Source organism: Monodelphis domestica, chromosome 4 (assembly GCF_027887165.1).
Source record: "Monodelphis domestica isolate mMonDom1 chromosome 4, mMonDom1.pri, whole genome shotgun sequence".
Lineage (NCBI taxonomy): Eukaryota > Metazoa > Chordata > Mammalia > Didelphimorphia > Didelphidae > Monodelphis > Monodelphis domestica.
Genome location: NC_077230.1, coordinates 303,633,543 through 303,659,824, shown reverse-complemented (window position 1 = coordinate 303,659,824; position 26,282 = coordinate 303,633,543). Strand labels below are relative to the sequence as shown.

General features: G+C 36.0%; 1 protein-coding gene across 1 annotated transcript in view; it reads right to left on the bottom strand.

Annotated features, from left to right (window-relative positions):
- The window catches only part of B3GLCT (beta 3-glucosyltransferase), a 145,246-nt gene that overhangs the window by 42,365 nt on the left and 76,599 nt on the right, over positions 1-26,282 (bottom strand). The window contains exons 5-7 of the mRNA XM_007495278.3: positions 10,176-10,252; positions 9,344-9,455; positions 4,543-4,679 (exon numbers count right to left, since the gene is read on the bottom strand). Coding sequence (XP_007495340.2) covers positions 4,543-4,679; positions 9,344-9,455; positions 10,176-10,252 — 326 coding nt within the window. The remainder of the gene's footprint in view (positions 1-4,542; positions 4,680-9,343; positions 9,456-10,175; positions 10,253-26,282) is intronic.

Genomic DNA, 26,282 nt, shown 5'->3' with positions numbered 1-26,282 from the left:
GAAAGATCATACTAGATTAATTTTATTTCCTTCTCTGACAATGTTATTAATTGAAGAGAATTATGAGATTCTGAACACGAAGAAGTCATAGTTCCATTGTAGCCTGACTCCTTGGAGCACTGTGTTTAAATCTAAATACATTTCAGGAAGGTCACTGGTTAGTTGGGAAGTATCCAAAGGAGGTTATTGGTTAGCATCTGGAGAGTACCTAAGATGGAGGAAGAATCTCAAGTTCATGCCACAGAAACATTCATTGAAGGAATTGAAGATATTTTGCCTAGATAAGACTCAGGGGAAAGACAGGATACTAGTCCTCATGGATTTTAAGGACAGTCCTATGGAAGAGGGATTGAACCAGTTCTGTTTGGCCCTTAAGAGCAAGATTACAATTCATGTCTAAAAGTTGCAGGGAGGCAAAATAAGGCATGGCATCAGGAAAAAACAAACTTTCTAACAGAGTTGTCCAAAAGTGGAATGGGCTGTTTAGGGAGGTGATGGTTCCCCTCACTAGAGGTCTTCATGCAGATTACCTGTCAGGTAATCTGTAGGAGGGATTGGGATGGGGTCACATGGCCACAGAGATCCCTTTGAAGGAACTCTGAAATACAGGAGACTGACTTTCTATCTCTATTACTTCTGTCACTGGCCTTTTCTACTGCTACTGCTTCTCACTAATTCTTTCCTCTTCTCTTTTTTTCCCATTTCTTTCTTCTGCTATTGTTATAGCAGGAAAATATCGTTAGTATATTACTATATATAATTCAGCTATATAACTAATTCTATGCTTTTGTGGGCTAGCCTGGGACCATTTATGACACTGTTTCTGTGGGGGAAAGGCTTGTAGAATTCCAAACAATTGACTTACAAATAAAATTCCAGACTCACAACCCATTTAGAAGTGGTGAACCAAGCATAATGATGTTGAAACTATTTTATGGCAGAGAATTCCAGAAGAAGTCAGTGAGTCTTTGCCTTACCCATGCACACAATAACCATATTTGAACAGTTTTGAAAATATTTTTTATTGTTGGTCAGTTGTTTCCATTCTTGTCCAACTTTTGTGACTCCATTTGTGGTTTTTCTTGGCAAAGATTCTGGAAAGATTTGCCATTTCCTTCTCCAGCTCATTTTATAGATTAGAAAACTGAGGCAGACAGGATTAAGTGACTTGTCCTGGGTACATTTCCATAAATCATACTGACTGCAACTCAAATCCATCCCTAAACATACAATCCAATGTTGGGATGAAAATCCAAATCAGATCTTATCTAGTTGAAGATCGTTCCCCAAAATAGTTAACATATAGCAAAAGATGTTCAGAATCTGGATTCCATACCAAAGGCTTCTGACATCTGAAGAGACCTTTAGAAAGCTGCCACTTGGCTTCAAAAAGGACTCCCTTAACAATCAGTAAAGGCAAAGCGCAACCCAGAGGTTTTCCATGAGAGACCTAGTGTCCCACTCAATATCACTAAGCAGGAAATGCTTATTGAGTCCTCCAGTGAAATGATGATATTCGGATAGCTTGAATAGAGAGGCAGTTAGGTGGTGCAATGGACAGAGTACTGGGAAGACTAGAGTTCAAATCCTCAGACACTTAGAGCTGTGGGACTCTGGGCAAGTCACTAAACCTCTGTTTGCCTCAGATTCTTCAGCTAAAACATAGTGACAACAGTAAAGGTTTGTTGTGAGGATCAAGTGAGATAATATTTGTAAAGCATTTAGTGCAGAACCTGGCACATACTAGGTACTAGAAGAATGTTTATTCCTGTCCTCCTTCAATCATGAAATGAGAGTAAGAAGAATAGGGAGAGGAAAGGAAGTGAGATTATGGTTATTATTATATTATATATATTATATGAACAATTATAAAAATCAATATTATTTAGTCACTACTAGAAGGTTAGAAGGGCCCAAGGTGAGTCCCATGTCACAGAATCTTGAAGTCAGGAAGTGGCTGGTTGGAGGCAGTATAGTACATTGGAAAGAATCCTTGATTTGGAGTCCTGGGTCATGGGTTCAAATCCCAGATTGCTACCTTTGTGTTTTGGACAAATCAAGTTCAATAAATCTCTTTGGTATTGAGTATCTTTCCAGGCCTCAGTTTCCTCATCTATAAAATGAAGAGGTTGTATCATAGGGTCATAGAGCTGGAAGGGACCTCAGATGCCAGCTAGTCCTCCCATCCTACTCTAACCCTATTATACTAGCTGAGGGCAAGAAAGAAAATATGCCCAGTTACTGTATCTCTGGGCTCTCAGTCAGCTCAGTTCCATGTTTCTGCATAGATCTAAATGGGAGATGTGGATGGAGTGCTGGACTTGGAGTTCAAATCTAACTTGTGACATTTCCCAACTATGTGGCCACTTAACCTCTATAAGTCTCAGTTTTCTCATCTGTCAGCTGATGAATAACGCTCCCTGCAGGGTCTAGTTCCCAGGGCTATGAGGATTAGATGAGATAATAATGTACGAAAAGTGCTTGGCATACTTCAAAGCACTATATAAACACCAGATACAGATTTATTTGCTGTCTTCTAAACTTTATACTTTCCCATATTTAAACATCAGATCACCTCAGCCATCTGTCGGACTTCAAAGATACTGCATTAGGTTTCATTTTCTTTTAAGATTTCAAATGCATTTGGAGGTTCGATTTTACTTTATTTTCAAGGCATTATATTAGGTTCCTTATCAGCAGGTTACTAAAGCTCTGTCAATCTCTGAAAAAAACTACTTTACAGCCATTTCTTCATTTCCCAACCAAGTGTACTCCTTCTCCATCCCATCTTATGCCAGGTATCTCCACCATCTCTTTCCGTTGCCTTTGTGTGTTATCTTCCTCCATCAGATCCTAAGCTCTGGGAGGGCAGGAACTGTCTTTCACTTTCTTGATTTGTATCCCCAATGCTTAACATACTTCCTGGCACAAAGTAAGTACTTAATAAACATTTACCTTCCATTCCTACAATTTTCAAAGCGCTTTCAAAGGCCTATTTCATGATCTTCATAACTATTCTTTAAGATGGATACATAGATTGATGGATAGATAGATGATAGATACATAGACAGATAGATAGATGAGACAGACAGATAATAGATTAGATAGACCAGCAGACAGACAGATGGACAGATAGAAAGATAGATGGATAAATAGATAGATAGATAGATAGATAGATAGATAGATAGATAGATAGATAGATAGATAGATAGATAGATAGATAGAATAAAAAGATGATAGATTAGATATATAGACAGATAGATGATAAATGGATAGACAGATAGATTAAATAGATATATAGATGATAGACAGATAGATAGCTCAATCAGTTGACTGACTGAATATTTCTATCCTCACTATACAGGAAAAAGTGAGACACAAAGAGGTCAGAGGGCAAATAAGAAGCAGAGCTAGGACAAAAACCTAGCTCTTTAACCCCTAAGTCTGGTGTGTCTCTGACTATGGGTACTGTTCAGTCATGTCCAATTCTTCATGACAAATTTCTCTTGACAAAAATACTAGAGTGGTTTGCCATTTCCTTCTCTAGCTCATTTTACAGAGGAGGAAATTCAGGCCTAGGATCCCATACCTAGTAAGTGTCTGAGACCAAATCTGAACTCAGGTCTTCCTGACTCGAGGCCTGGTACTCTATCTATTATTGCACTAGAGCAGCAGTAACAATTCTTAATACATATCATTTGTCAGAGCCAAGTGAGAAGCAGAAAAATCTAGTCAATTCATTAAACATTTAATAAGCATATCATACGTACCTAACCAATGAATTAATATTTATTAAGCACCTACTATGTGCCAAGCATTGTGCTGATGCCCACACAATGAACACTATAAAAACAACTTTGAAAATCTTAAAAATTCTTAGCAGTGAAATGACTGACCATGAACCCATAGGCTGGATGATAAAGCAGGCTATCTAAATTTCCTACCAGGGAGCTACTGGGCTCAAGATGCACAATAAGACATATTTCTAGAAATGGTAGATAAATGGATCTGTTTTTTCTGATTAAGCTTATCTGTTACATGAATTCTAGTTTTCTTTTTTTCACTTGGGGGTGTGGACATTTGAGAGGACAGGAAAACAAGTTACTATATTGCCAAAAGAAAGAAAAAAGAATTATTGAAGTATTTTCCAAAAATGCACCAAAAAGAATAGAAGGAAGACCAATAGGAAACACAGACAAGCAGAAAAGCTTTGAAAGTAACAATTGAAAATATTAAAAAGTGTGTTGTATGAACTAATGATTCACAGTTTTACATATAGTCCCTTTTTTTCCTCATTGAAAATGAAAACATTTCTTTTGGAGGCGTTTGAAATAGTTTTGGTAGTCTAATATTGGTAAAGTTGGAATACAAAAATTAGAGGTTTTAAATAAGAGATTTGAACAAAAAAAACAAAGAAAACTAAATATAAAGAACTATTTTTAAGAATGCGGATCATTTGTTTGGGGAAAAAAGGTTATTTGTTAATCAATCTGCAAGTCATGGAACTCATGTTCAAAAAAAAATCGTCCATTTATTTCTTACTTGTTTACAAGAGGAAGACTAAGGGCCCAGCCTGCAGCAAAATCAGGAAATTTGAAAACTGTAGGATCTTCAGCAAAGGCATAATGGTGGATGATTGTCGATTGTTCATCATGTAATGCTTTTCCTAAAAACCACTCCTAGAAGAAAAAAGTATAATATCATTGAATCATCCATTATACTGTTTATTCAAGATAAATGAGGAAAAACTAGTTACATACTGGGAGAAGGGATTGTAGATCTTACAAAATATCTTATTTTATAGAAAAATAAAACACACTTAGTTTTATGATAAGATAAAGGAACACAGTTCTCTGGTTAATAGAAAGTTAGCATATGTGGATTACCAAATTTCAAAGAATCAGAATATGAGAATATAGATCTAACACTAAAACAATAATGAACATGATTTACTCTTTGATAATTCAGTAATCACTTTAGGATTTACAATGTACCTCAAAATAATCATTATCAACAATGATTGGGCTTATATTTTTCTTTCTTTGCTCTTTTTGTTATTGAATCATTTCATTGTGTACAACTCTTCATGACCCTATTTGGAGTTTTCTTGGCAAATATACTATGGTGGTTTGCCATTCTCTTCTCTAGCTCATTTAACAGATGAAGAAACAGAGGCAGATCTTGCCTAGGAACACATAGCTAGTAAGTGTCTGAGGCCACATTTGAACTCAGGTCTAACTGATTCGAGGCCACGAACTCTATCGACTGAACCAACCTCATTTTTCTAGATCTGTGGTTTCATTGCTATACATATGCTAGATTTACAATAAATTCAAAATGGATATACAGGGGGCAGCTGGGTAGCTCAGTGGATTGAGAACCAAGCCTAGAGATGGGAGGTCCTAGGTTCAAATCTGGCCTCAGACACTTCCCAACTGTGTGACCCTGGGCAAGTCACTTGACCCCCATTGCCTAGCCCTTCTGCCTTGGAGCCAATACACAGTATTGACTCCAAGACAGAAGGTAAGGGTTTAAAAAAAAATGGATGTATAACCTGACTAATAAATATCATTTGATTTGAAATATTAGAAGAGAAGCAGAGCAGATACCTTTCACAGTTATGAGTAGGAGATGAATTCTTAATTAAATCAAGGAGAGGTAATTACAAAGGTAAAATAGGCCATTTTAATTAAATGAAATTGAAAAACAAAATTAATACATTTAGGATAAGAAAGGAAGGAACAGAATGGGAAAAATTTTGTTTTTGTGTAGACAATTGAGAAAAATATGAATGTCCAAAAGCACAAAGGATATGCTTAGAAGAATTACAAAGTTCTCCAAATCACTTGTAAGAGAAACAAAAATCAGATTGATCCTGAGATTTTACCTCATACTTAGCAAATTGACAAAGATGACAAAAAACAGAAATAATCTTTGGAAGGGCTGTGGAAAGCCAAGAATATTACTGTATTACAGCTAAAGCTGTGAATTAGAAAACCTATTCTTGAAAGTTGGTTCTGGAATTATCCAAATAAAATGGCTCAAATCATGTGCCCAAGGAGGTTCCTAATGAAAAAGAAACAGTCCATTTACACCAAAATATACATAGCAGCACTTTTTGTGGTAATGAAAAACTATAAACAAATTAGATGTCCAATGATTGGAGAATGGCTTCCTATTGAAAACACTAAAATCTGATCATTATGGTACAGTTTTATCCATGCAAATTCTGGGAACCTAAATGTTTTTAGAGCTGGAAGGGACTTTAATGGTTACCCAGCCTTCCAAACTCCTTTTTCAGAGAAAGAAATCAGTTTATGCTGATTTCTTTAATCATGTTAGTCATTTTGTGGAAGAGAAGAGGAAAGAAGAAAGAAGTGGAAGGTGGAGGAGGAGGAAGAAGAGGAAGAGGAAGAAGAAGAGGAGGAGGCGAGCAGTTTTCCTGAGATCACATAGGAAGCAAGAGACAGACACTAGCAAAGAATGAGGGTGTCCTGACTCTCAGTCCAGAATGCTTGCTAGTGCAGCGGTCCACACCTCACTTTTTGTTCTAAAATTTTACAACAAGTTGAAACTTGAAAAATCTCTCTGGTTTAAAAGGAAGCCTATAGAATGCTTATTCTTTAATGCCATTTTAAAAATAAGACACTAAATTTTGATAGATTCAGAAAAGCTGAGGATTTAATTACTCTTTTCTATATTCCAATTTTCATAAACTCGTCCTGAACTTTTGAAATCATCGCTCTATTTTTCACAAAAAAAGCAAGGTGAGTCACCAAATCCTTTCCAGAAATTGAGCTAAGGGCAATAGAAGGAGTGATTTAGGGATTAAAAAAAAAAAAGCAAGAGAAGGTTATAACTCCCACATTCAAATTGAAACTTGAAAGGTCTAGAAGTTTTTTTGGTCTTGGGTTTGTTTGTTTGTTTGTTTTTTTTAACTAGGCAAAGAGGGTATCTCACATAACAAAAGCTTTACATAAAATATAAAAGACGGTCTTTTATGGCACATTGAGACTGTTTGGTACTACTCCCTTCAAATTATCTAACATTTATTTTGTATATTCTTACTTAAGTATATGTTGTCTCCTAGAAAAAGGATAAGCTTCTTCAGGGAAGAGAAGTTTCATTTTTTTCCCTCTATATTCCTAGGGTCTAGCATTGTAGCTGGAACTTATAATTAATTTTCTTTATTAAAATTCTATATTAATACTTTATATTAAAACACTGGGCCTGAGTTCAAATCCACTGTCCAGCACTTACTAGCTGTGACCCTGGGCAAATCACTTCGTGTCTGTTTGCCTCAGTTTTCTCATCTGTAAAATGGGGATAATAATAGCACCTACGTTTTAGATTCATTAGGAATCTAATAAGGAATTGTAGGAATCAAATAAAGTAATAATTGTAAAATACTCAGTACAAAGTAAATACTATATAAATATTAGTTATTATTATTGTATATAATAAGATAACTGGTTCTAATCAGTTTTCAGCACATAGTAAACACTTCATAAATGTTAGTTATTAGTTAGTTATTATAATAGAGACAGCCCAGACTTAAGAGGGCAAGAAGATCTGAGTTCAAATCTGAACTCAGACACTTGCAAGTTACTTAAGTTACTTAACTCCTATTTGCCTCAGTTCTTCGTTTATAGAATGGGGGCACAGTGGAGGAGGAAATGGCAAACTATTCCAGTGTCTTTTCAGGAAAACCCTCTGGACAAGAAGTCCATGGGGACACACAGAATCAGATAGAACTGGAAAAAAATTCTCATTATTTTCTAAAATAAGAAAATGGGTTCTAGAAAACCAATGGAAATGTGCCAAGCAAATTCAAATGATGACACCATTTCATTGGATTCATGATTGCTAGTGGACTGGCTTGACTGCTCTGAACATCCCGGGTAAGCTACAATGAAGGTTCTTCTCTTTGAGGAAGTTATTGTTAGAATGGACAGCTTGCTCAGCTGACTGATACTGACTGCAAATAACAAGATAATAAAATTAGAAGAATGAAAAAGAAATGGGCAGCAAGATGGCTTAGTGGACAAAGAGCAAGGCTTGAAGATGAGATTTGAACCCATTCTAGGGTGTTCCCAGAGAGATCCCCACAGGAGGGTGGTGACTTAATGGTACCTGAGTATGGCTCCTGGAATCTTAACTGAGGTCAAAATATATAATAATAATAATAATAATAATAATAATAATAATAATAACTAACATCAAAGGGTGGAGAGCATGTGGCAAGCCTTAAGTGGCTCAATGAAGAAGTATTTATTAAACACTTACTAGGAACTGAGACGTGTGCTATGTGTTATGACAGAATGCTCTTCATCTCCAAAGAAAGAACTGTTGGAGTCAGAATACAGGTGAGAGCATATGATTTTTGTATTTGTTTATGTGAGATTTTGTTTTACAAGATTATTCGCTTACAAAAATGAACAATATGGACATGTTTTGCACATGTATAACCCAGACTGCATTGCTTGCCAGTTCCAGGAGGGAGGAGGGAAAGAAAGGAGGGAGACAATTTGGATCATCTAACTTTGGAAAAGTTATGTGGAAATTTATTATTAGGTGTAACTGATAAAAAAAATAATTTTTTTTCAAAAAGTGTGCTATGTGAATGTTAACTGCTATTATTATATAGCTGTAATATATGTAAAATGCTTTACATATTTTAATTTCTTTATATCCTCACAATAATATAAGGTAGGTGCTATTGTTATCTCCATTTTATAGATGAGGGAAATGAGAGTATGAGAATTCAATAACTTGCTCAGGGTTACAGAGTTAAATGTCTGAGGCAGATTCTGATTCAGGTCTTCCTAGCTCCAAACTACTGGGAGTTAACTTGCTGCAGTCAATTAGAACACTATCTACCAAGGAGAAGATATTTACATACAGAAAAAAAATGTAAAAATTATAAAGTTAATGGAATTAGTCTAACCAAATTACCATTCTCTCTACAAAAAAAGAAATAATCTGTTTTATGTCTAAATGGATGATTTCTTAACTCTGATTACTTCATTTGTTTAACCCTCCCAAATGGCTAATACGTTTTTAATATGCCTTTCATTTTTTTTAAATGGAGGCTCAGATAAGGCCTCTCATTTCATAAGCCATAAACCACAAAAGGAAATGTTCAAATTGGAAGTAGCTCTTTACAAAGAAACCCTAATAACATAGCCTCTGGACTTACACATTTACTATTTCCAGTTCTTTACTACTTGAAATAATCTTTTAGAAGTGTTATTTACTAGCTTCCCATTCCTTTTAATCAATATTAAACTTCTTCAAGATTTTCCCCCAAAGGCTTAATATTAGCATTTCAATCTCCCTTTACCTTAGATGGGTCATATCTTCCGAGAGTTTCTAAGAGCTTTGGAATGTGTATTCTTGTTTCTTCTTCACAGAAGAAAATCCAGGATGAGTTTCTGCCAAATGTTGTGGAAAAACTAAAAAGAAATAGTTAATAATAAGTTCTTCTACAAATTGGATTTATCATAAAGCCATAAAGTTATGAATGGGAAATGGAAGATTGAGATGACGAAAGTCTTATATTCTTCACATATTTTTCCTTTTCTTACACAATGGTCTAATGAAGAAAAGAACCTAGCCTGAAAACCTTATCAGTCTTCAAATTCACTTTCCCCTAAATCACTCCCTTTCAGAAGGCAGAGAAGAGAAAGTTCACATACTCAAATTTGAAGCTCATTTGTTTTCATTTGGAAATAAATTGTATTTTTAATTTAAATAGTTTCCCTTGTATTCAAAATCAGCCTTTAAATAATACAGTTGTGTTTTTTAAGCCTTTACCTTCTGTCTTAGAATCAATACAAAGTATAAGTTCTAAGGCAGAAGAGCAGTAAGGGCTAGGCAATTAGAATTAAGTGAATTGCCCAGGGTCACACAAACAAGAAGTGCCTGAGGCCACATCTGAACCCAAGACCTCCCATTTGAGGCTCTGTTCTCAATCCACAGAGTCCCTAGCTGTTCCCAACAAATAGTTTATTATGTGGTAACAAGCAAAAAACAAAACAAAACAAAACAAATAACACTTTCCAAGGCAATGTAATTTAGAAAAGCTCCCAGCACTCTCCTGGCAAGAAAACTAAGTAACATGAGTACTTTCAGGTGGGGATGTCAGTAATTCAGAAAGAATTTTTCACACATACTGAGGTAATAATGGAAGTATGGTCCAGGCTCCTTCATGCTTATCCAACAGATGAACAAGAAGAACTCTGGGGAGCTCCTAAAACACACAATAAAGGAAAAATTAATCAATAAGTAAACAGAGAGAGAAATAAGTCAAAACCCATGACCATCACAAGATTAAATACCCACTTCATTTAAACACAAGCATTTCTCAAGAAGGGTGATTTTAATGCCTCAAAGGTTGGGTCAAAGTCCCCTCTGTCCTTAGGATCTAGAGGAAATGAGCTGTCTCCAATCAAATATGTGTTGTTCCCTCCATCTGGCCAATGACACATTAACCAAGTATCTCCAAGGGAAACCTTTGATGATTTTCCTAAACTAAAATCTAAAATAGATAGAGTTGGGAAGGAGAAAGGACCACAAAAGGAAGGGTTGGTTGCTGGAGGCCTACAGCCAGACAAAAATTAATCCTATGAAGAAAAAAAATTCTTTCAAAGAGAGAAACAAAACTGTTATATAAGAATAGATATGTAAGAACAAATAAGTATAAGTTGACCTCATATGCTAATATAGCAATCCTTAACTATTCGGACAGTGAGGTAGCTAATTTTAGGGGCAATATGAGAGGGGGAAGGATACACACTACTTGTAATGCATTGGTAGAGAAACAGTAGTTGTTTTCAGGTAACACACCAATAGCCAGAAAAATACATATGTTTATGTGTGTGTTTACACACAACATATATATATACATATATATGATATTTTAGTTGTATTAGTGAATGGCATTCATTTTGGAGATATAACACGATTTCCTTCTATTTTAAGTAACTATAATAAGAAATTAAAAGTCTGTTGATCTTATCATAAAACTTCCTAGAAGAACAAATGAACAGATTTGGTGTTTCATTACTAGCATTCTCTAGCCCTCCCAATACACTTTATTGCCACAAATTTCATACAGGATATAAAAATATATTCTTCTAATCATTATATAGTCAGGAAGGTGAAATGATAAACATCCAATTTTTCCAAGCGTATTATCATTACAGAGCCAATTATCAATCCAACCTTGCAGGTTGTATAGTTTGAATTATTTTCAGAAGAAAAGGATGACAAAGGTGACAAAGCTGGAGATTTAAAAGTAAATGAGGGGGCAGCTGGGTAGCTTAGTGAATTGAGAGCTAGCCCTAGAGACGGGCAAATCTGGCCTCAGACACTTCCCAGCTGTGTGACCCTGGGCAAGTCACTTGACCCCCATTGCCTAGCCCTTACCACTCTTCTGCCTTGGAGCCAATACACAGTATTGACTCCAAGACAGAAGGTAAGGGTTTAAAAAAAAAAAGTAAATGAAACTTGTTTCTTTGTTCTATATAGCAGCTACTTCAGCATCATTGCACAAGTTAACATGAGAATGGTCAAAGATTAAGATGAACCAACATTAAGTCTAGAAAAGAAAGAGATAAACCAGCATTTCCCCAAATTCTCCCCTCTTCCTAACTTCCCTAGTTCTATGAAAAGTATCACCAACATCCCTCAGTTCCCAACTTAGACACCATTTTCTACCACTCACTCTCTCGCCTACCAATTAGTCATCAAGTCCTGCCACTTAGACATTTATGTAAATATCTCTTGTGCATGCCCCATTCTCCCCTCTAACACTGTAATCTCTCTTGTGCTTCTGGACTCTTGCAATAGACTGCTGGTTGTTCTCCCTCCCATCTCAAGTCTCTCCCTACTCCAGTCTAGCCTCCCATCCATTAGCTGACAAACTGACCTTTCTAAAATCCAATCTGACTCAAGAAACTCCAGTGACTTCCTATTATTTCCAAGATCAAACGAAATCCAGTGTTTGGCTTTTAGAACTTCATAACTTGGTCCTTCAACTTAAAACACACACACACACACACACACACACACACACACACACTGCTTTCCATTTTAGAATCAATACTGGGTATTGGTTCTATTTCAGAAGAACAATAAGGGTAGGCAACAGAGTTAAGTGACTTGCCCAGAGTCACACAGCCTGGCTCCCAATCCACTAAATACCTAGTTCCCCACTTTCCAAACCTCTTAAACCTTCCTCCCTTTTATGTATTCTGTGAACCAGTGATACTGACCATCTTGTTGATTTTAAGTGAAATTGTCTCTCATGTCTGATATGTTTTTCCCTCTTCGTTTCTTCCTCCTGGTTTCCCTGATTTCCTTCAAATTTTAGTTAAAGTCCTACTTTCTGAAAGATGCCATTCCTTAATGCTCCTTCATTTTAATGAAGGTTATAAGCCTCCAGATGGGAAAAGAAAAATGGCTCCAACATCCTATGCTCTAGGGACCTGCAAGTGGTCATGAACGGAGGAAGGCTATTTTTGTTTCAGACAAATCTATTTGTTCTGCTTTTGGGTAAAAAAGTGTTGGAGATGGCCAAGGCCTTGTTTCAGGTCCGAAGAACAAGACCCAGAGATTCAGGACCTGCATCCAAGCCAGAGCTTACCCTGGGGTCCCAGCACAGCCTAAGGAGTGACAGCTGGACTGACTCAGTCTATCTGGTCAGCCCGCTGAGCACCATGTCCTGTGTAAAAGGAGCTACTTATCCTGCTTATGTGCATTTGGAGGTGAACTTGGTGAGGCAAATACTTTGTGGCAACTTGTTTCAATTGCAGCCCACTATCCAGCCTCAGGAAAGAGGGGTTAAATAGCAGAAAGTATGTCATGGATTTGGGGGGAAGTTTTGTGCTTTTGTTTGCCCTATATCTTTTCAGTAAATGTCTCTTTAAAATATGGTTGAGGGAGAAAGCTGGTGCCTCAGTGGATTAAAAACCAGGCCTAGAGATAGGATGTCCTGGATTCAAATATGGCCTCAGGCACTTCCTAATTCTGTGACCCTGGGCAAGTCACCTAATCTCCCTTGCTTTTACAGCTTTTCTGCCTTGGAACTAATACACAGTATTGAGTCTAGGATGTAAGGTCAAGATTTGTTTGTTTGTTTTTTAAGATAGTTGCCATTGCCAAATTAAATTGATAGTGGATTGATAATATTAACTGACCATTGATACTGAAAAGAATACACTAGAATGGGTGCTTAACCTGAGAGCTCTGTAATAGAGGTTCCCAACATTTTTTACAATGTAAACCACTCTCAACAAGAACAAAAATTGTGAACAATTGTTGGGGTTGTGAATCCACAGGGTAATTTAACATACTACTCATAATAAACTTTTAGACTTATATGTTTTTATGATAACTTTTTCCCCAAAAGCACTCAGATTAAAACACATAATTTATGTAGTTATAGAATATAAAATTTTATTCTAAATTATGAACTTTAAATATGAAATTATAAAACTCATTATAAAATAGCACACTTTCTTATTAAATAAAATATAGCAAGACCTTATATGCTTATGATCATCTGTCAGCCTTCATATTAAATTTCTTCACTTTATAAATTTTGTCAATTATAAATAATATTTTAATGAAATAAGTTACACACTAATATATTTTTAGTGGAATTGTGAATTAGAGAGCAATTTGGAATTATGCACAGAGATCTATAAAACTGTGAATATCCCTAGATTTAGCAATACCATTGTTGGGTCCATTTAGAGAAAAAAAGAAAAAAATATATAAATATTACAAAATATTTATAGCAGCTCTCTTTGTAGTAGCAAAGAACTGGAAAATAGATGGGATGCCCATCAATTTAGAATGGCTAAACAAACTGTGTTATATGACTATGATGAAATACTACCACACTAATGATGAGCAGATTCATTTTTTCAAAAAATTATAAAGAATTACATGACATAATAAAGAATAGAATTAGTAAAACCAAGAGAATATCATATATAGCTACAGATTTAATATTTGAAGAGTAACTAGTGAATGTTTACCTCCAGAGAGTGAACTGAGAAGTGAAAAACACAATAGACATAAGCTATATGTGTGTGGTGTGGGGAAGGGAGAAAGAGGCTAAGATGCTTGGAAAAAAATGGTATTAATAAAATAAATAAACTTTAAAAAATTAAATATATTACAGCATGTAAGACATTTTGCACAATATAATGATAATACATCAACTTAATTTCATTATTGGACTGTTTTATTTGAATAAATGTGATATATAACAATGCCAAACAAAGGTCTTTAATCTGGTACTACATTGAGTTTCTTTCTGTATTTTGATTTAAAACAAGAATAAAATGAAAATGCTCAAGTATGTGGTGAAAAAATGGTAATTTATAAGCTCTTTTGATAAGAATCAGAACCTGAGCAAAGAAAGAGGTAGAAGGAGTATTGAATTTAAAGGATTCTCATCCAGGGTGGCTGGGGTGAAGGGAAATGATATGAAATGAGGGTAGAAAGAGCAATTGATGCTAGATTGCAGAGAATCAAATGCCAAACTAGAGGTATAGCTTAAACTAGGAGCAAATGGAAGTCACTGATGTTTTTTGAGCAAAGGAGTAACCTGCTCTCTTACAGATTATCTTAGCAGATATGTGAAGGAGCTTAGTAGGATCTGACAGACTATGGGCCCCACAGACATACAGAGCGTTTGAAAACTCACCTCCAAAGAACTATGAGATACCAAAAATCTTAGACCATAGCAAACTTTCTTGACAATTACATTGCAAAAAGAGTCTGAGAATGTCAATAATGAAACTTCCTCCCTCTTTGTAGCACACAGATGGACTATGGGTACAGAATGCTATTAATTATATTCCCTGTGGAAATTCATTTTACTTACCCGTTTTTCTTTTTTTTTTTAAAGCTATTATTCCATTTGGAGAGAGCAAGCAGTGGGAAGTGAAGGTGGCATTAAAAAGACATCAGTAAAATGATTTTTAAGAGTGAAAAATGTAAGTACTGAGAAAAAGCAAATCATTCCAACTTTGGCAGCTGCCACTCACACTAAACTCTTTTAAAACCACCCAAACAGAAATGACCTACTGTCAATCAAGAGAGCCCATCTAGATTGGTCCCTACTTCCCTTCTAAATCTGGAAATTCAAACAAGCCTGTCTCCAATAGCTTTCCTGTAAGTTCCCCTGTCTCTGCTTACAGAGTGACCTCCCTAGTTTATGCCCTCCTTACTTCTTGCCTGAACTACAGCAATAGAATGCTAATTGATGTTTCTGCCAAATGTTTTTCTCCCCTCCAACTCACCCTTCACTGAGTTACCAAAGTGGTTTTTTTCCTATCTTATCATATCCCCTATTTCCTTACTAAATAAACTCTAGTGGTTCTCCTTTTATTATACCCAGGATCAAACAGAAATTCCTATGATGGACATTTAACTCTCTTTACAACCTGGATCTTTCTAACATGCCCAATTTTGTACCATTTTATTCACCTCTATGAATCTAATGCAGTCCTGGAACAAACTCCATCTCCAGTCTCTCATTGACATGCATTAGCATTCATTGGCTGTCCCCCATGGCTGCAATGCTCTCCATCCTCATCCTGACCTCTCAGGATTTCAGAATGCCTTCAGTTTTCAGTAGGAAGCCTCTCCTCACTCCCCACCTCCCACAGATGCTAGTGCCCTCCCCTCTAAGGTTACCATCCATCTTCTCTAGACATATCTTATAGATGTCTGTTTATATATTTTTTAAATTTAACCCTTACCTTCCATTTTAGGATCAATACTGTGTATTGGTTCCAAGGCAAAAGAGTGGTGAGGACTAGGCAATGGGGGTTAAGTGACTTGCTCAGGGTCACACAGCTAAGAATGTCTGAGTCCAGATTTGAACCCAGGATCTCCTGTCTCTAGGCCTGGCTCTCAATAGTTTATATTTTCTTTTTAAACTATAACACTTAGCACAATATTTGCCCATAATAAATACCATAATCAATGCCACTTGATTAGTGCCTAAGGAGGGGAGACTGAGGTATCTCATTTATCAAGGGTGATCTGAGATTCTAGTGACCAATAAATTCCAAGAGTAACAAATCATAATATAGAATTGTATAGCAGAAAAAATCTATGATTATAATATTTAATTCTTCCACAAAGTAATATAATCTTGCTAAAATATTGCTAATTATAATCTGTAGTAAGGCGCTGGGTTTACTCCACTAGTAAAATATATGATGTACTGTTTCTGCTGTTCAGCCATTTTTCAGTCATTTGTGATTCTTTGCGACCCAATTAAGGGTTTCTTCACAAAGATACCAGAAGGCTTTTCATTTCCTTCTCTAGCTCATTTTACAGATAAGTAAACAACAGGACTTGGCTAGGGTCACATAGCTAGTAAGCATCTGAGACCAGAAATGAGTCACTGTGCCACCTACCTGCCTGTCATTCTAGCTGAAGTATTTATACAGGAAATAAAGATTTTAATCATTGGAAATAGCAGAAAGAGGCTATATGCATACCAATCGAAAAGCTCCAAATCTTATATTTTCAGAAATAAATTTAAGAAACTAAAAAAATCATTACAATGAGCTTTCTTGCACAGTGATGATAATAGCACCTTGTATTTGTAGAGGCTTTTAAAACCAATCCATGATCACTAATTGATCCTGTATTGTGTGCTTGGTACTCTTTTCCAAGTGCTTATAATACATTCAGCATAAAGCTTTCATTATTTCTATTTGGACTATTTATCACGTACTGCTTTTCAATAATGTCTCAGGTCTTGACTCCCAGGTCACCCTTCTTGAAAGGGGCCTTTTGAGGAATGAAATGTCTGTTTTTGAAAAATGAAAATGTCTTTTCCATTTTCTTGGGAGTGCCTGGGTCACCAAGCCATCCAGAACCAAAAGTTAAGGGTACAGACAAAGCTGTGGAACAACTCTTGTTGTGAGGAATAACTTAGACCTGTCAAAAACAGGGTGTGAATGGAAACTAGTGGGAATGATTCCCTTGTGTGACTCCAACTGGTTCAGAAGGTAATTACAAAGATTACATCCATACTAGCAGCGCTGTTCTGAAGAACGTCTGTTTGTTGGGGGTGGGGGGGTTGTTTTTTTTATTTTACTGTTTTAATTAATTTAGAATATTTTTCCATGGTTGTATGATTCGTGGTTCTTTCCCTCCCCTCCTCCCTCCCTCCTCCTGCCAATTGCCAATGAGCAATTCCACTGGATATTACATGTATCATTGATCAAGACCTATTTCCATGTTATTAATATTTGCAATAGAGTGATCATTTAGAGTCTACATCCCCAATCATATCCCCATCAAACCATGTGATTAGACATATGAAGAACATCTCTTTGAAATGATGACATGTCAAAGGAAAGTTGCAGGAGACCTTAGGGGTCATGTCATTCAAGCGCCTTGTTTTCTAGAGGAGGAAAATAAGGTCCCAAAGGGTTAAGAATGAATCCATAACATTTAATAATACCCCATTTTGTGTGTTCTCGTCCTTCACTGGATTATAAGCTCCTTGGGGGCAAGGGCTGTTTTTCTTTTTCATATTTGTATCCTCATCACTAGCATATTTATTGCTATTGTTTAGTCATTTCAGTGTCCAATTCTTCATGACCCCATTTGAGCTTTTCTTGGCTAAAAGAGTAGTGGTTTACCATTTCATTTTCCAGCTCATTGTCTAGATAAGGAAACTGAGGCAAACAGGGTCAAGTAGCTTATTTTACAGAAGAATAAACCAAGGCTCAAGGAGGTGGAGGGATTTCCCCCACGGGCAGTAAGGGTCAGAGGTGGTATTTGGATTAAAGTCCTCTGACTCCAGAACTAATTCATGCTCCTTCCCCTTGAGGAAGAGTCGAATGAGAAATCATTAGATGAAGCAGTATTGTTAGAGGGAAATATTTCTAAGTGGTTTTCAAATGAGATTTTATATGTATGTGCACATAATATAAAAAATATAAACATGCATGTATGTATGTATCATTCAGTCATTTCAGTGTGTCCAACTCTTTGTGACCTTATTTGGAGTTTTCCTGGCAAGAGATATTGGCGTGGTTTGCCCTTTTCTTCTCTGGCTCAATTTATAGATGAGGAAACTGAGGCAAACAGGGTGAAGTTACTTGCCCAGGGTTCCACATGGATTTGAACTCAAGTCTTCCTGACCCCAGTCCCAGTGCTCTAATCTAGCTGCCCTAGTGTACACACACACACACACACACACACACACACACACACACACACGTATACATGTACAAATATAAACATAAACCCTCTGGAAGAATATTTAAAACTCCTTTTAAGTTCCTAGAAATATTAAGAAGCTATATTTTCAGCCTAAAACCCTTTTTACACATTCCCCCTGTAGGAAGTGGATTAATCAAAAGTTATGGCCTTTCTTGGGGAAGTAGATCAAGATATTAACTTAATTCCAGAAAAGAGCATGACTTTTTCTACCTCTAAAGTTATGATTATGAATTCCCACATAGGCAGGTACCCTCTTTCACTGAAAGGGCAGTTCATGCTCTTTCTTCTATTCTAAATTCTAGATAGATATTAAGAGATCTAATATGAATTAGGTGGATCTTGGTTGCTCAACTTTTTTTGGAATTTTAACCAAGATTCTATTTTGTCCAAGATTCCTATAAACAAAACTGAGATTATCATGGAGGTATAGAGTCATGTCAGAAAGCATGAAGCACACTGTTTTTATTCCAAACTTAAAATGCTTAGTGGTTAAATTAGTGTTAAATAAAATTATTTTTTTCAGATTTGAAAATTCAGGACAGGATTATCAATGATCTGTTTTCTTCAAACAACTTAACATGCTAAATAAATAGGAATTATGATTAGAGTTATTATTGTAATCGTCACTTTCTTTTATATCTGAATTTATGTTCCCTTGGGCTAGATATGTTCCTGGGAAAGATATATATGCTGGACTGTGTTGCTGAGTTGCCCTTAGATCTTGACCAAAGAACACAAAATTATTTCAGACTCACAGATAGATCTATCTAGAAGGGGCATTAGATCAGTTTAATTTCATTTTACATTTGGGGAAACTAAGGAATAAAAAGATGAACTGATTTACTCAAGGTTATATACATCTGTGAATCTATACTATTATTTTTAGCAATAACTGTGCATATGTGTCCTGGACTATATCTTCTACACTAATTATTCTCAAACATTTTGGTCTCAGAACCCCTTCTGAGGACCCCTGCCCCAAAGAGTTTTGGTTTATATGGGTTATATCTATCATACTATAAGTTATTCTTAGTATTATTATGAAAACAGTTTTGACTTGCAGGATCTCCTGCAAGGATATCAGGACCACTGAGAGCTGGGACAACACATTAAGAATCTAAGGATCTATGTAATTTCTTTTCCTTCAACCTTGCTTACCTCAGAAATGCCAGGATCCAAACATGATCCCTTTTATGAAGTGTGGAAGGCAAGGAAGTGGGGTGGGGGGTGAGGGGAGCAGGTTGAGTCAGATTTCTCTCTCATTTAGCTGGGGTTTATTTTTAATCTACAAATTTTAACATCAAAAATTTGTCTAAAAAAATACTACCCAACCTTACCTATTCACACTATACTTCTCTCTCAAGTTTGAAGATTCTACAGTTCTCTTCCAGGCATCCAAAATATTGATATGGCTTAGATAGGGTTACTTATATTTCCCAGCCATTTGAACTCTTACTCAATTACAAAGGATGGTATTATTATATCAGACTCCCTACAGTCTGCAATGAGCTCTCTTTACAATATAAGAAAGAACATGCCATGCAAATGAGTCATTATTTCATAAAATCATGGGATTTGGGAAAATTTTTTAAAGGCCTTAATTAAAGTCATTTATTTCAATTCATTCATTTCACAGGTGAAGTCTAGGAAGTGTTTTGCTCAAGGACATAAAAAAACAGTCAAAGACACTCTGTCGGTCTGGGTCTCTGTGTCCCAATCTCTCTCTCAATCTCTCTCTCTCTCTCTGTCTCTGTCTCTCTCTCTCTCTCTCTCTCTCTCTCTCTCTCTCTCTCTCTCTCTCTGTCTCTGTCTCTCTGTCTCTCTGTCTCTCTCTCTCTCTTCTTCCCACCCCACCTCCATTTACCTCTAGGGTGAGATCTAAGGCTGCTCTACCTTCTGGAAAGAGGTCTGTCTCCTAATTTCTACTTCTAGGCTTGCCCCTGTCAGCCTCAGGCTTTTCTCTCTTTCAAGTCTACATCAGAGCAACTCAGTGTTCCAGTGGGATACAGATTATCACAACAGAACAGCCAGGCTTGCCCAAGGCCAAATGTTATTAGCACCAAGGGTAAATACCTTGCCTATTCTCTTGGATTTTCTACTAGTGGCATATGAATGTCTCAATTTAATACAATTCCATTCTGACTTACAATCAATCAAACAGACCTCTGGAAGGATCAGAAAGAAGTCAGAAGAGAGGAGGTCTCAGTTGCCAGAAGAACAATGAGAAGAAAAAAATAATTTTGTGGGCCTGATGACCTGAATAATGATGAGTATTTTCTCAGTGTGTTATGTTGAACAAAGCACTTCAGATAACTGATTTTACTTTTAAACTCCAGGTATCAATGTGATGAATTCTGAGAATATACCAAGAATTGAAACAGCGAAATGTAAGAGGAGTAACATGTACCATCGACCACTTTCTATTTTCTTTTGAGAGTGTTCTTCAAAGCATTTTATTTGTTGTTGTTTTTTTAGTTGTATTTGACTTTTCATGACCCCATTTGGGGTTTTCTTGGCAGAAATACTGGAATAATTTGCCATTTCCTTCTCCAGCTCATTTGACAGATGAGGAAACTGAGGCCAACTGGGTTAAGTGACTCGCCCAGTATCACATAGTTAATAAGTGTCTGTAACCAGATTTGAACCAGGGAAGATGAGTCTTCCTGACTCCACTTTTGGCACTCCATCTACTTTACATCCATCTGCCTACAAAGCACTTTATAGCCCTGATTCTCAACATATACAAGAAGTGGTAGAGCAAGGTTCTTTCCCTTTTTCAAAAACAGAGATGTAAGCATGAACAAGTTAAAAACAATTAGAGTTTACAGATGACATGACACTTTAGAATCCACCATAGCATCCCAGGGTCACAGTTCTATAGGTGGCATGGCTCTTCAGAGGTCATTTAATTTAAACCCGTTATTTTAGATAAAGTACTTCAAACTTCTGCCTTCTTAATTGACTCCACTGAATGACTTATTAAATATTTTCTGACTACATAAACCCATACTAGTATAAAATATTTTGGAGATTGACTATGCTTCTTTATATAATATGCTCTAGCATTTATATCATGCTTTAAGATTTGCAAAACACCCTACAAATATTATCTCTTTTGATCCTCACAATCCTGATAAGTAGATGCTACTATTATCTCCACTTTATAAATAGGAAAACTGAGAAATAAGGAGACTGAGTGACTTGCCCAGGGTACAGCTAATTAAGAGTCTGAGGCCACATTTGAACTCAGGTCTTCCTATCTCCAAGTGCAGTAATCTATCCACTACACCACCTAGCTGCTCTTAATGAACTTTAAAAGACTCTAAATCTTGTGTTTAGGAAAAGAAGAACTTATGTACAAAATAAATTCAGATAACACACATTTGTTTGGAAAATTACCCCAAACACCATAATATAATTTCAGGAGATGAAGAACACTATCATGAACCTTCTCCAAAACGAATGATTGTAGAGTAAAACTTCATCATTACTGCAAAAACTCTCTTGAAATTGGTGTTGTTCAGTTGTTTCAGTCATGCCTGGTTCTTCATGACTCAATTTGGGGTTTTCTTGGCAATGATATTGGAATAAGTTGTCATTTCCTTCTCCATCTCATTTGGCAAATGAGGAAACTGAGGCAAACAAGGTTAAGTAACTCATCTAGGGTCATACAGCAAGTAAGTGCCTGAGGCCAAATTTGAACTCAGGAAGATGAGTTTTCCTGACTCCAGGCCTAGCTCTCTACCCACTGTGCAACCTCACTGCCCCAAATTGCAATTTCTTCAAAAAATTGTGGAGATTTTTTTCCCCTAAACTACTTTCCTCACTGTTCCATAAGATATCCCATCTCTGGACACCAGGAATTTTCACTGCCTGCTCTCCAAAGCTAATTTCCTGCCTTCTTCCCTAACTTCGTTCAAATCTCAACTCAATCAAAAGATTAACTTCAATGAACTCTGTGAATATATTTCTTGTTGGTACATAATTTACGTATCTTATTTGCACATCATTTCCTCCAGTAGACTATGAGCTCCTGGAGAGCAGGGATTATTGTTTATTTATTGGTTTTGCCTTTTTTGTATCCCCAGTGATTAGATCGGTATCTGACATAAGTAGGAGTTTAATGCATGCTTTTGGATGGACATTCCTTTCTTTACCATGTCCTAGAAACCTTTTCATCTTGACACCTCCTTTCATGTCTGGAATTAATGTGGTAAAGTACCATCTACCCCTTGTGCCTCTTCCTCTGACTAGATGATAGAATCTCTAAATATGCAGAGGGCCCTGAAGTACCTTTTCAGCAACTCTTTATACACTGTCTTCCCCATTTAGAATATAAGTTGCTTGAGGCCAGGGCTCTCATTCTTTCCGACTGTATTTGTAATCTTAGCTCTCAGCACAGGGCATGGCACAGAGTAATTCTGGATTACCATTGACTTTTGCATTTCAGATCCCCAGAAAACATATAGGACAATTCCTTGAAACTCATCTATTATAGTGCCTGACATTTCGGTGGGGAGGGGAGGGCAGAGGTGAGAAGGAAGGAGAAACATGTCAGAAAATGATTATTAAAAAATTCTATTTTTTTCTATATTTTTTTCTATAAAAAATTCTATTTACATGTAACAAATAAAATAAATGTTTAAAAAGGGTATTTATAGTGATACCATAATTAATGTCCTTTAACAAGTCACAAATGAGTGAGTTATACTTTCAACGAAAGTATTTAATGAAGGGGTTAGTGGGGGTTTTTTAATACAAAAGTGCTTTTAATTCTTGTCGAATGGAATATATGTGATCTGAAAATGAGGATGTCCCAACACTGGCCTTGAATGAGTCATCCAATTCATTCTTCGTTAACATAACCACTCAGAAATATGATATCTTCATCTATGATTGTTGTGGCTTGTTGTCTTGCATTTTTTTTTCATCTCTGTATTTCCCACGGTCTATTTTCCCTTCCACAAACTATTTTTCCACAAAAATAACTCAATTTAAACCTAGCTTGTGTCTGTGTTGCTTTCATTCAATAACCTTTTTGGTTTCGAACTTGAGGCAATCTAACATCACCTAACTCCTTAATTTTCCATGTGAGGAAACAAAATTGCTGATTGACAGTCACTGTTTAGTAGGCATTAGTTGAAATGGATATGTCATGGCCAAAGATCAATGTGGAGACAGATGACTAGGAAGGAAAATCAACTAAATGAACCAGGAAACAATTTATCCAATTTATTTCAACTGCTTATTTGTCTTTTTGAATTAAAATCTTCCATTATCGTGACTGCCATTAGTGCTTATTAATAAAGAAGAAAGTTTTAATTTAACAAATATGTAGAAACTGCACTGGAGGAAATTTCAGTCAATATTATTCCATTCTAGTATTTTATACAGGCAGGAAGGTAGCACATTGCCAGGGCTGGAGTCAGGAAGACTCACCTTCCTGAGTTCAAATTCAGATTCAGATACTTAGTAGCTGGGTGATCCTGGGAAAGTCACTTCATCTTCTTAGTCTCTGTTTCTTTATGTGTAAAGTATGCTGAAGAAGGAAATGGAAAACTCTTTGCCAAGAAAATTCCAAATGAGATCATGAAGAGTCAAACACAACTGAACAGCAACTATTACCTTATAATCAAGGCATGAGGTCTTATTCAAGCTAACAAATGATTCAACCAAACATTTAATTTTTAAACAAACTAGTTCATGAGTTTCCAAATAGTTCCATTTAGAAGACAATAGTTTTTAGTCATAACATACTCTGCAAGACATAGTAAAAAAAAAAATACACTTCTCTTGCAAATCAGTCCTGGCTAACATTACCAAAAGTGTAACATTGATTAATCTAATCTAGTCTTTTTATACACTCCTTTCTTTATTTGTTTTTAAAAAATGAGACTAATACCATTGAGATGGAATTGTTGCTATTCTCTGGGAAGCCTGGGCCCCTTTAATGTCATTGCTAAACACTGATGAACACATTAATAGTTCAAAATGCCAAGAGAAAAATGACAAATCCCAATATTCTTACTTTTATAAAAAATGAGGAGAAAAATGTCATCAAAGGGGTAAGCATGTAATTACAAAATGATGTGACTTGGAGAACCAGATTTGGAACTTAACAGCTGAACATTTAATATACTGTAAATTTCTTCCCCTCTGCCTGAGAAGATGGTTCTGAATTAAGTCATTCTGCAGCTGGCTAGAATTGACTAAACTAATTATATATCCACTCTCTGCTCATGACTGTTACTCCTTGTTAATAGTCTGTTTCTTCACGTTTTTAACTTGCCCATCTCTTACATTTACTCTCTAAAGTCCAATATAGTCCAAAACTTAACTTGCATTCAGTTTAAATCCACATCAATTTTGTTATTCAGTCAGTAGGGTGATAAAAATAGCAGGGGCTTTTGCCCCATATTTCTTCTATATTGTATCTATTGCATTAATTTTCTAGAAGAATAAGTTCCATTTCAAGACTGATTCTAGCTGATATAGAACTGTCTGGCCAGACTAAATGGCCTTTACACATAATTATGAGGCATATTCAAATTCCTGACCCAAAACATATAGTAAAAGTTAGCATCTGCTTAATGTTATAATTTGCTCATCATTTAAGAAAAGGTTAATTCTCTCAGGGGTTAGAAGAGATGTTTATAATATGCTGTTCCTCACTTGTTTCTGACATTTATTAGTTGTCATTAGTCTTTCAGACTTTTATTTAAGATATATTAGGTTATTCATTGCTACCAAAAATATAGACTTGAGGTAACTGAAGCTACCTAAGAAGAAATATCTTCACATTTTCTTTAATTACTAATGCCATTTTTTGACATCTTGCTATCCTCAAATATGTTTTCTAATGCTAGAAAAACTTTACCTTGTATTTTTATTTTAAGGGTTTTTGGTTTAAGTCTTGATTCTGTGAGATACTAATTTCTTATCTGTAAAATGGTTCTACCAAATTCACAGAATTGTTATGGGGATCAAATGAGATGATGAGTGGAAGGTGCATTGTAACCTACAGTCTGGCTTCTGACCCCATCATTTAGCCAAAATTGTTCTCTCCAAAGTAATCAACAACCTTTTAATTGCCAAGTCTAATGACCTTTTCTAAATTCTCATCCTTTTTGGCCTGTATGCAGACTTTGACATTATTAACCATTTTTTTATCCTTGATGCCCATTTCTCTTTAGGATTCCATGACACTACTCTCTCCTGGTTCTCCTACATGTCTAACCTCTCCTACTTAAAGGTCTCCTTCACTGTATCTTTGACCAGGTCATATCATCTAAAGATGGGTGTCCTCCAAAGCTCTATGCTTGGTCCTCTCTTTTCTCCTTTATACTATTTCATTTGATGATCTTGTCAACTCTTGTGGATTCAATTACCATCTCTAGGTGGATGCTTCTACTTCTCTTTCCTTAACCTCTCTATTGACCTCCAGACTTGCATCTATAATTGCCCTTTAGATCTTCCAGACTGATAGCTGAAAGACATCTTAAATTCAACATATCCCAAACTGAACTAATTATTCATTTTCCCTCAAGCCCTTCTCTTGTCCTAACCTCCCTCCCAGAGTTTCCACCTAGATGTCACCCTAGCCACTTCATACTCTGCCCTCCTACCATATCCAATATGTTGCCAAATCCTCTAGCACTGAAGTATCCTGATGAATATTAAAATATGCATGATAAACTTTTAAATTATTATTAACTGCATTAAATTTATTAAATTATTGTTAACTGTATTATTAACATATATTCTTAAGACTAGTTACTAGATAATCAACAAAACAGTAAATCAGTAGATCAAGTCCTATTTGTGTCATTTGTTAATTCCTTAATTCCTAAGAAGTAAATCAGGGCAGTGGGTTGGTGCAGTAGATTTCAAATCTGGCCTCACAGACTTAGTAGCTGTGTGACCCTGGGTAAGTCTCTTAACCCTGTTTGTCACATGGTTACAGAGGTAGGAGCTGAACTCAAGTCTTTCTGAGTTCCATAGTTTGTCCA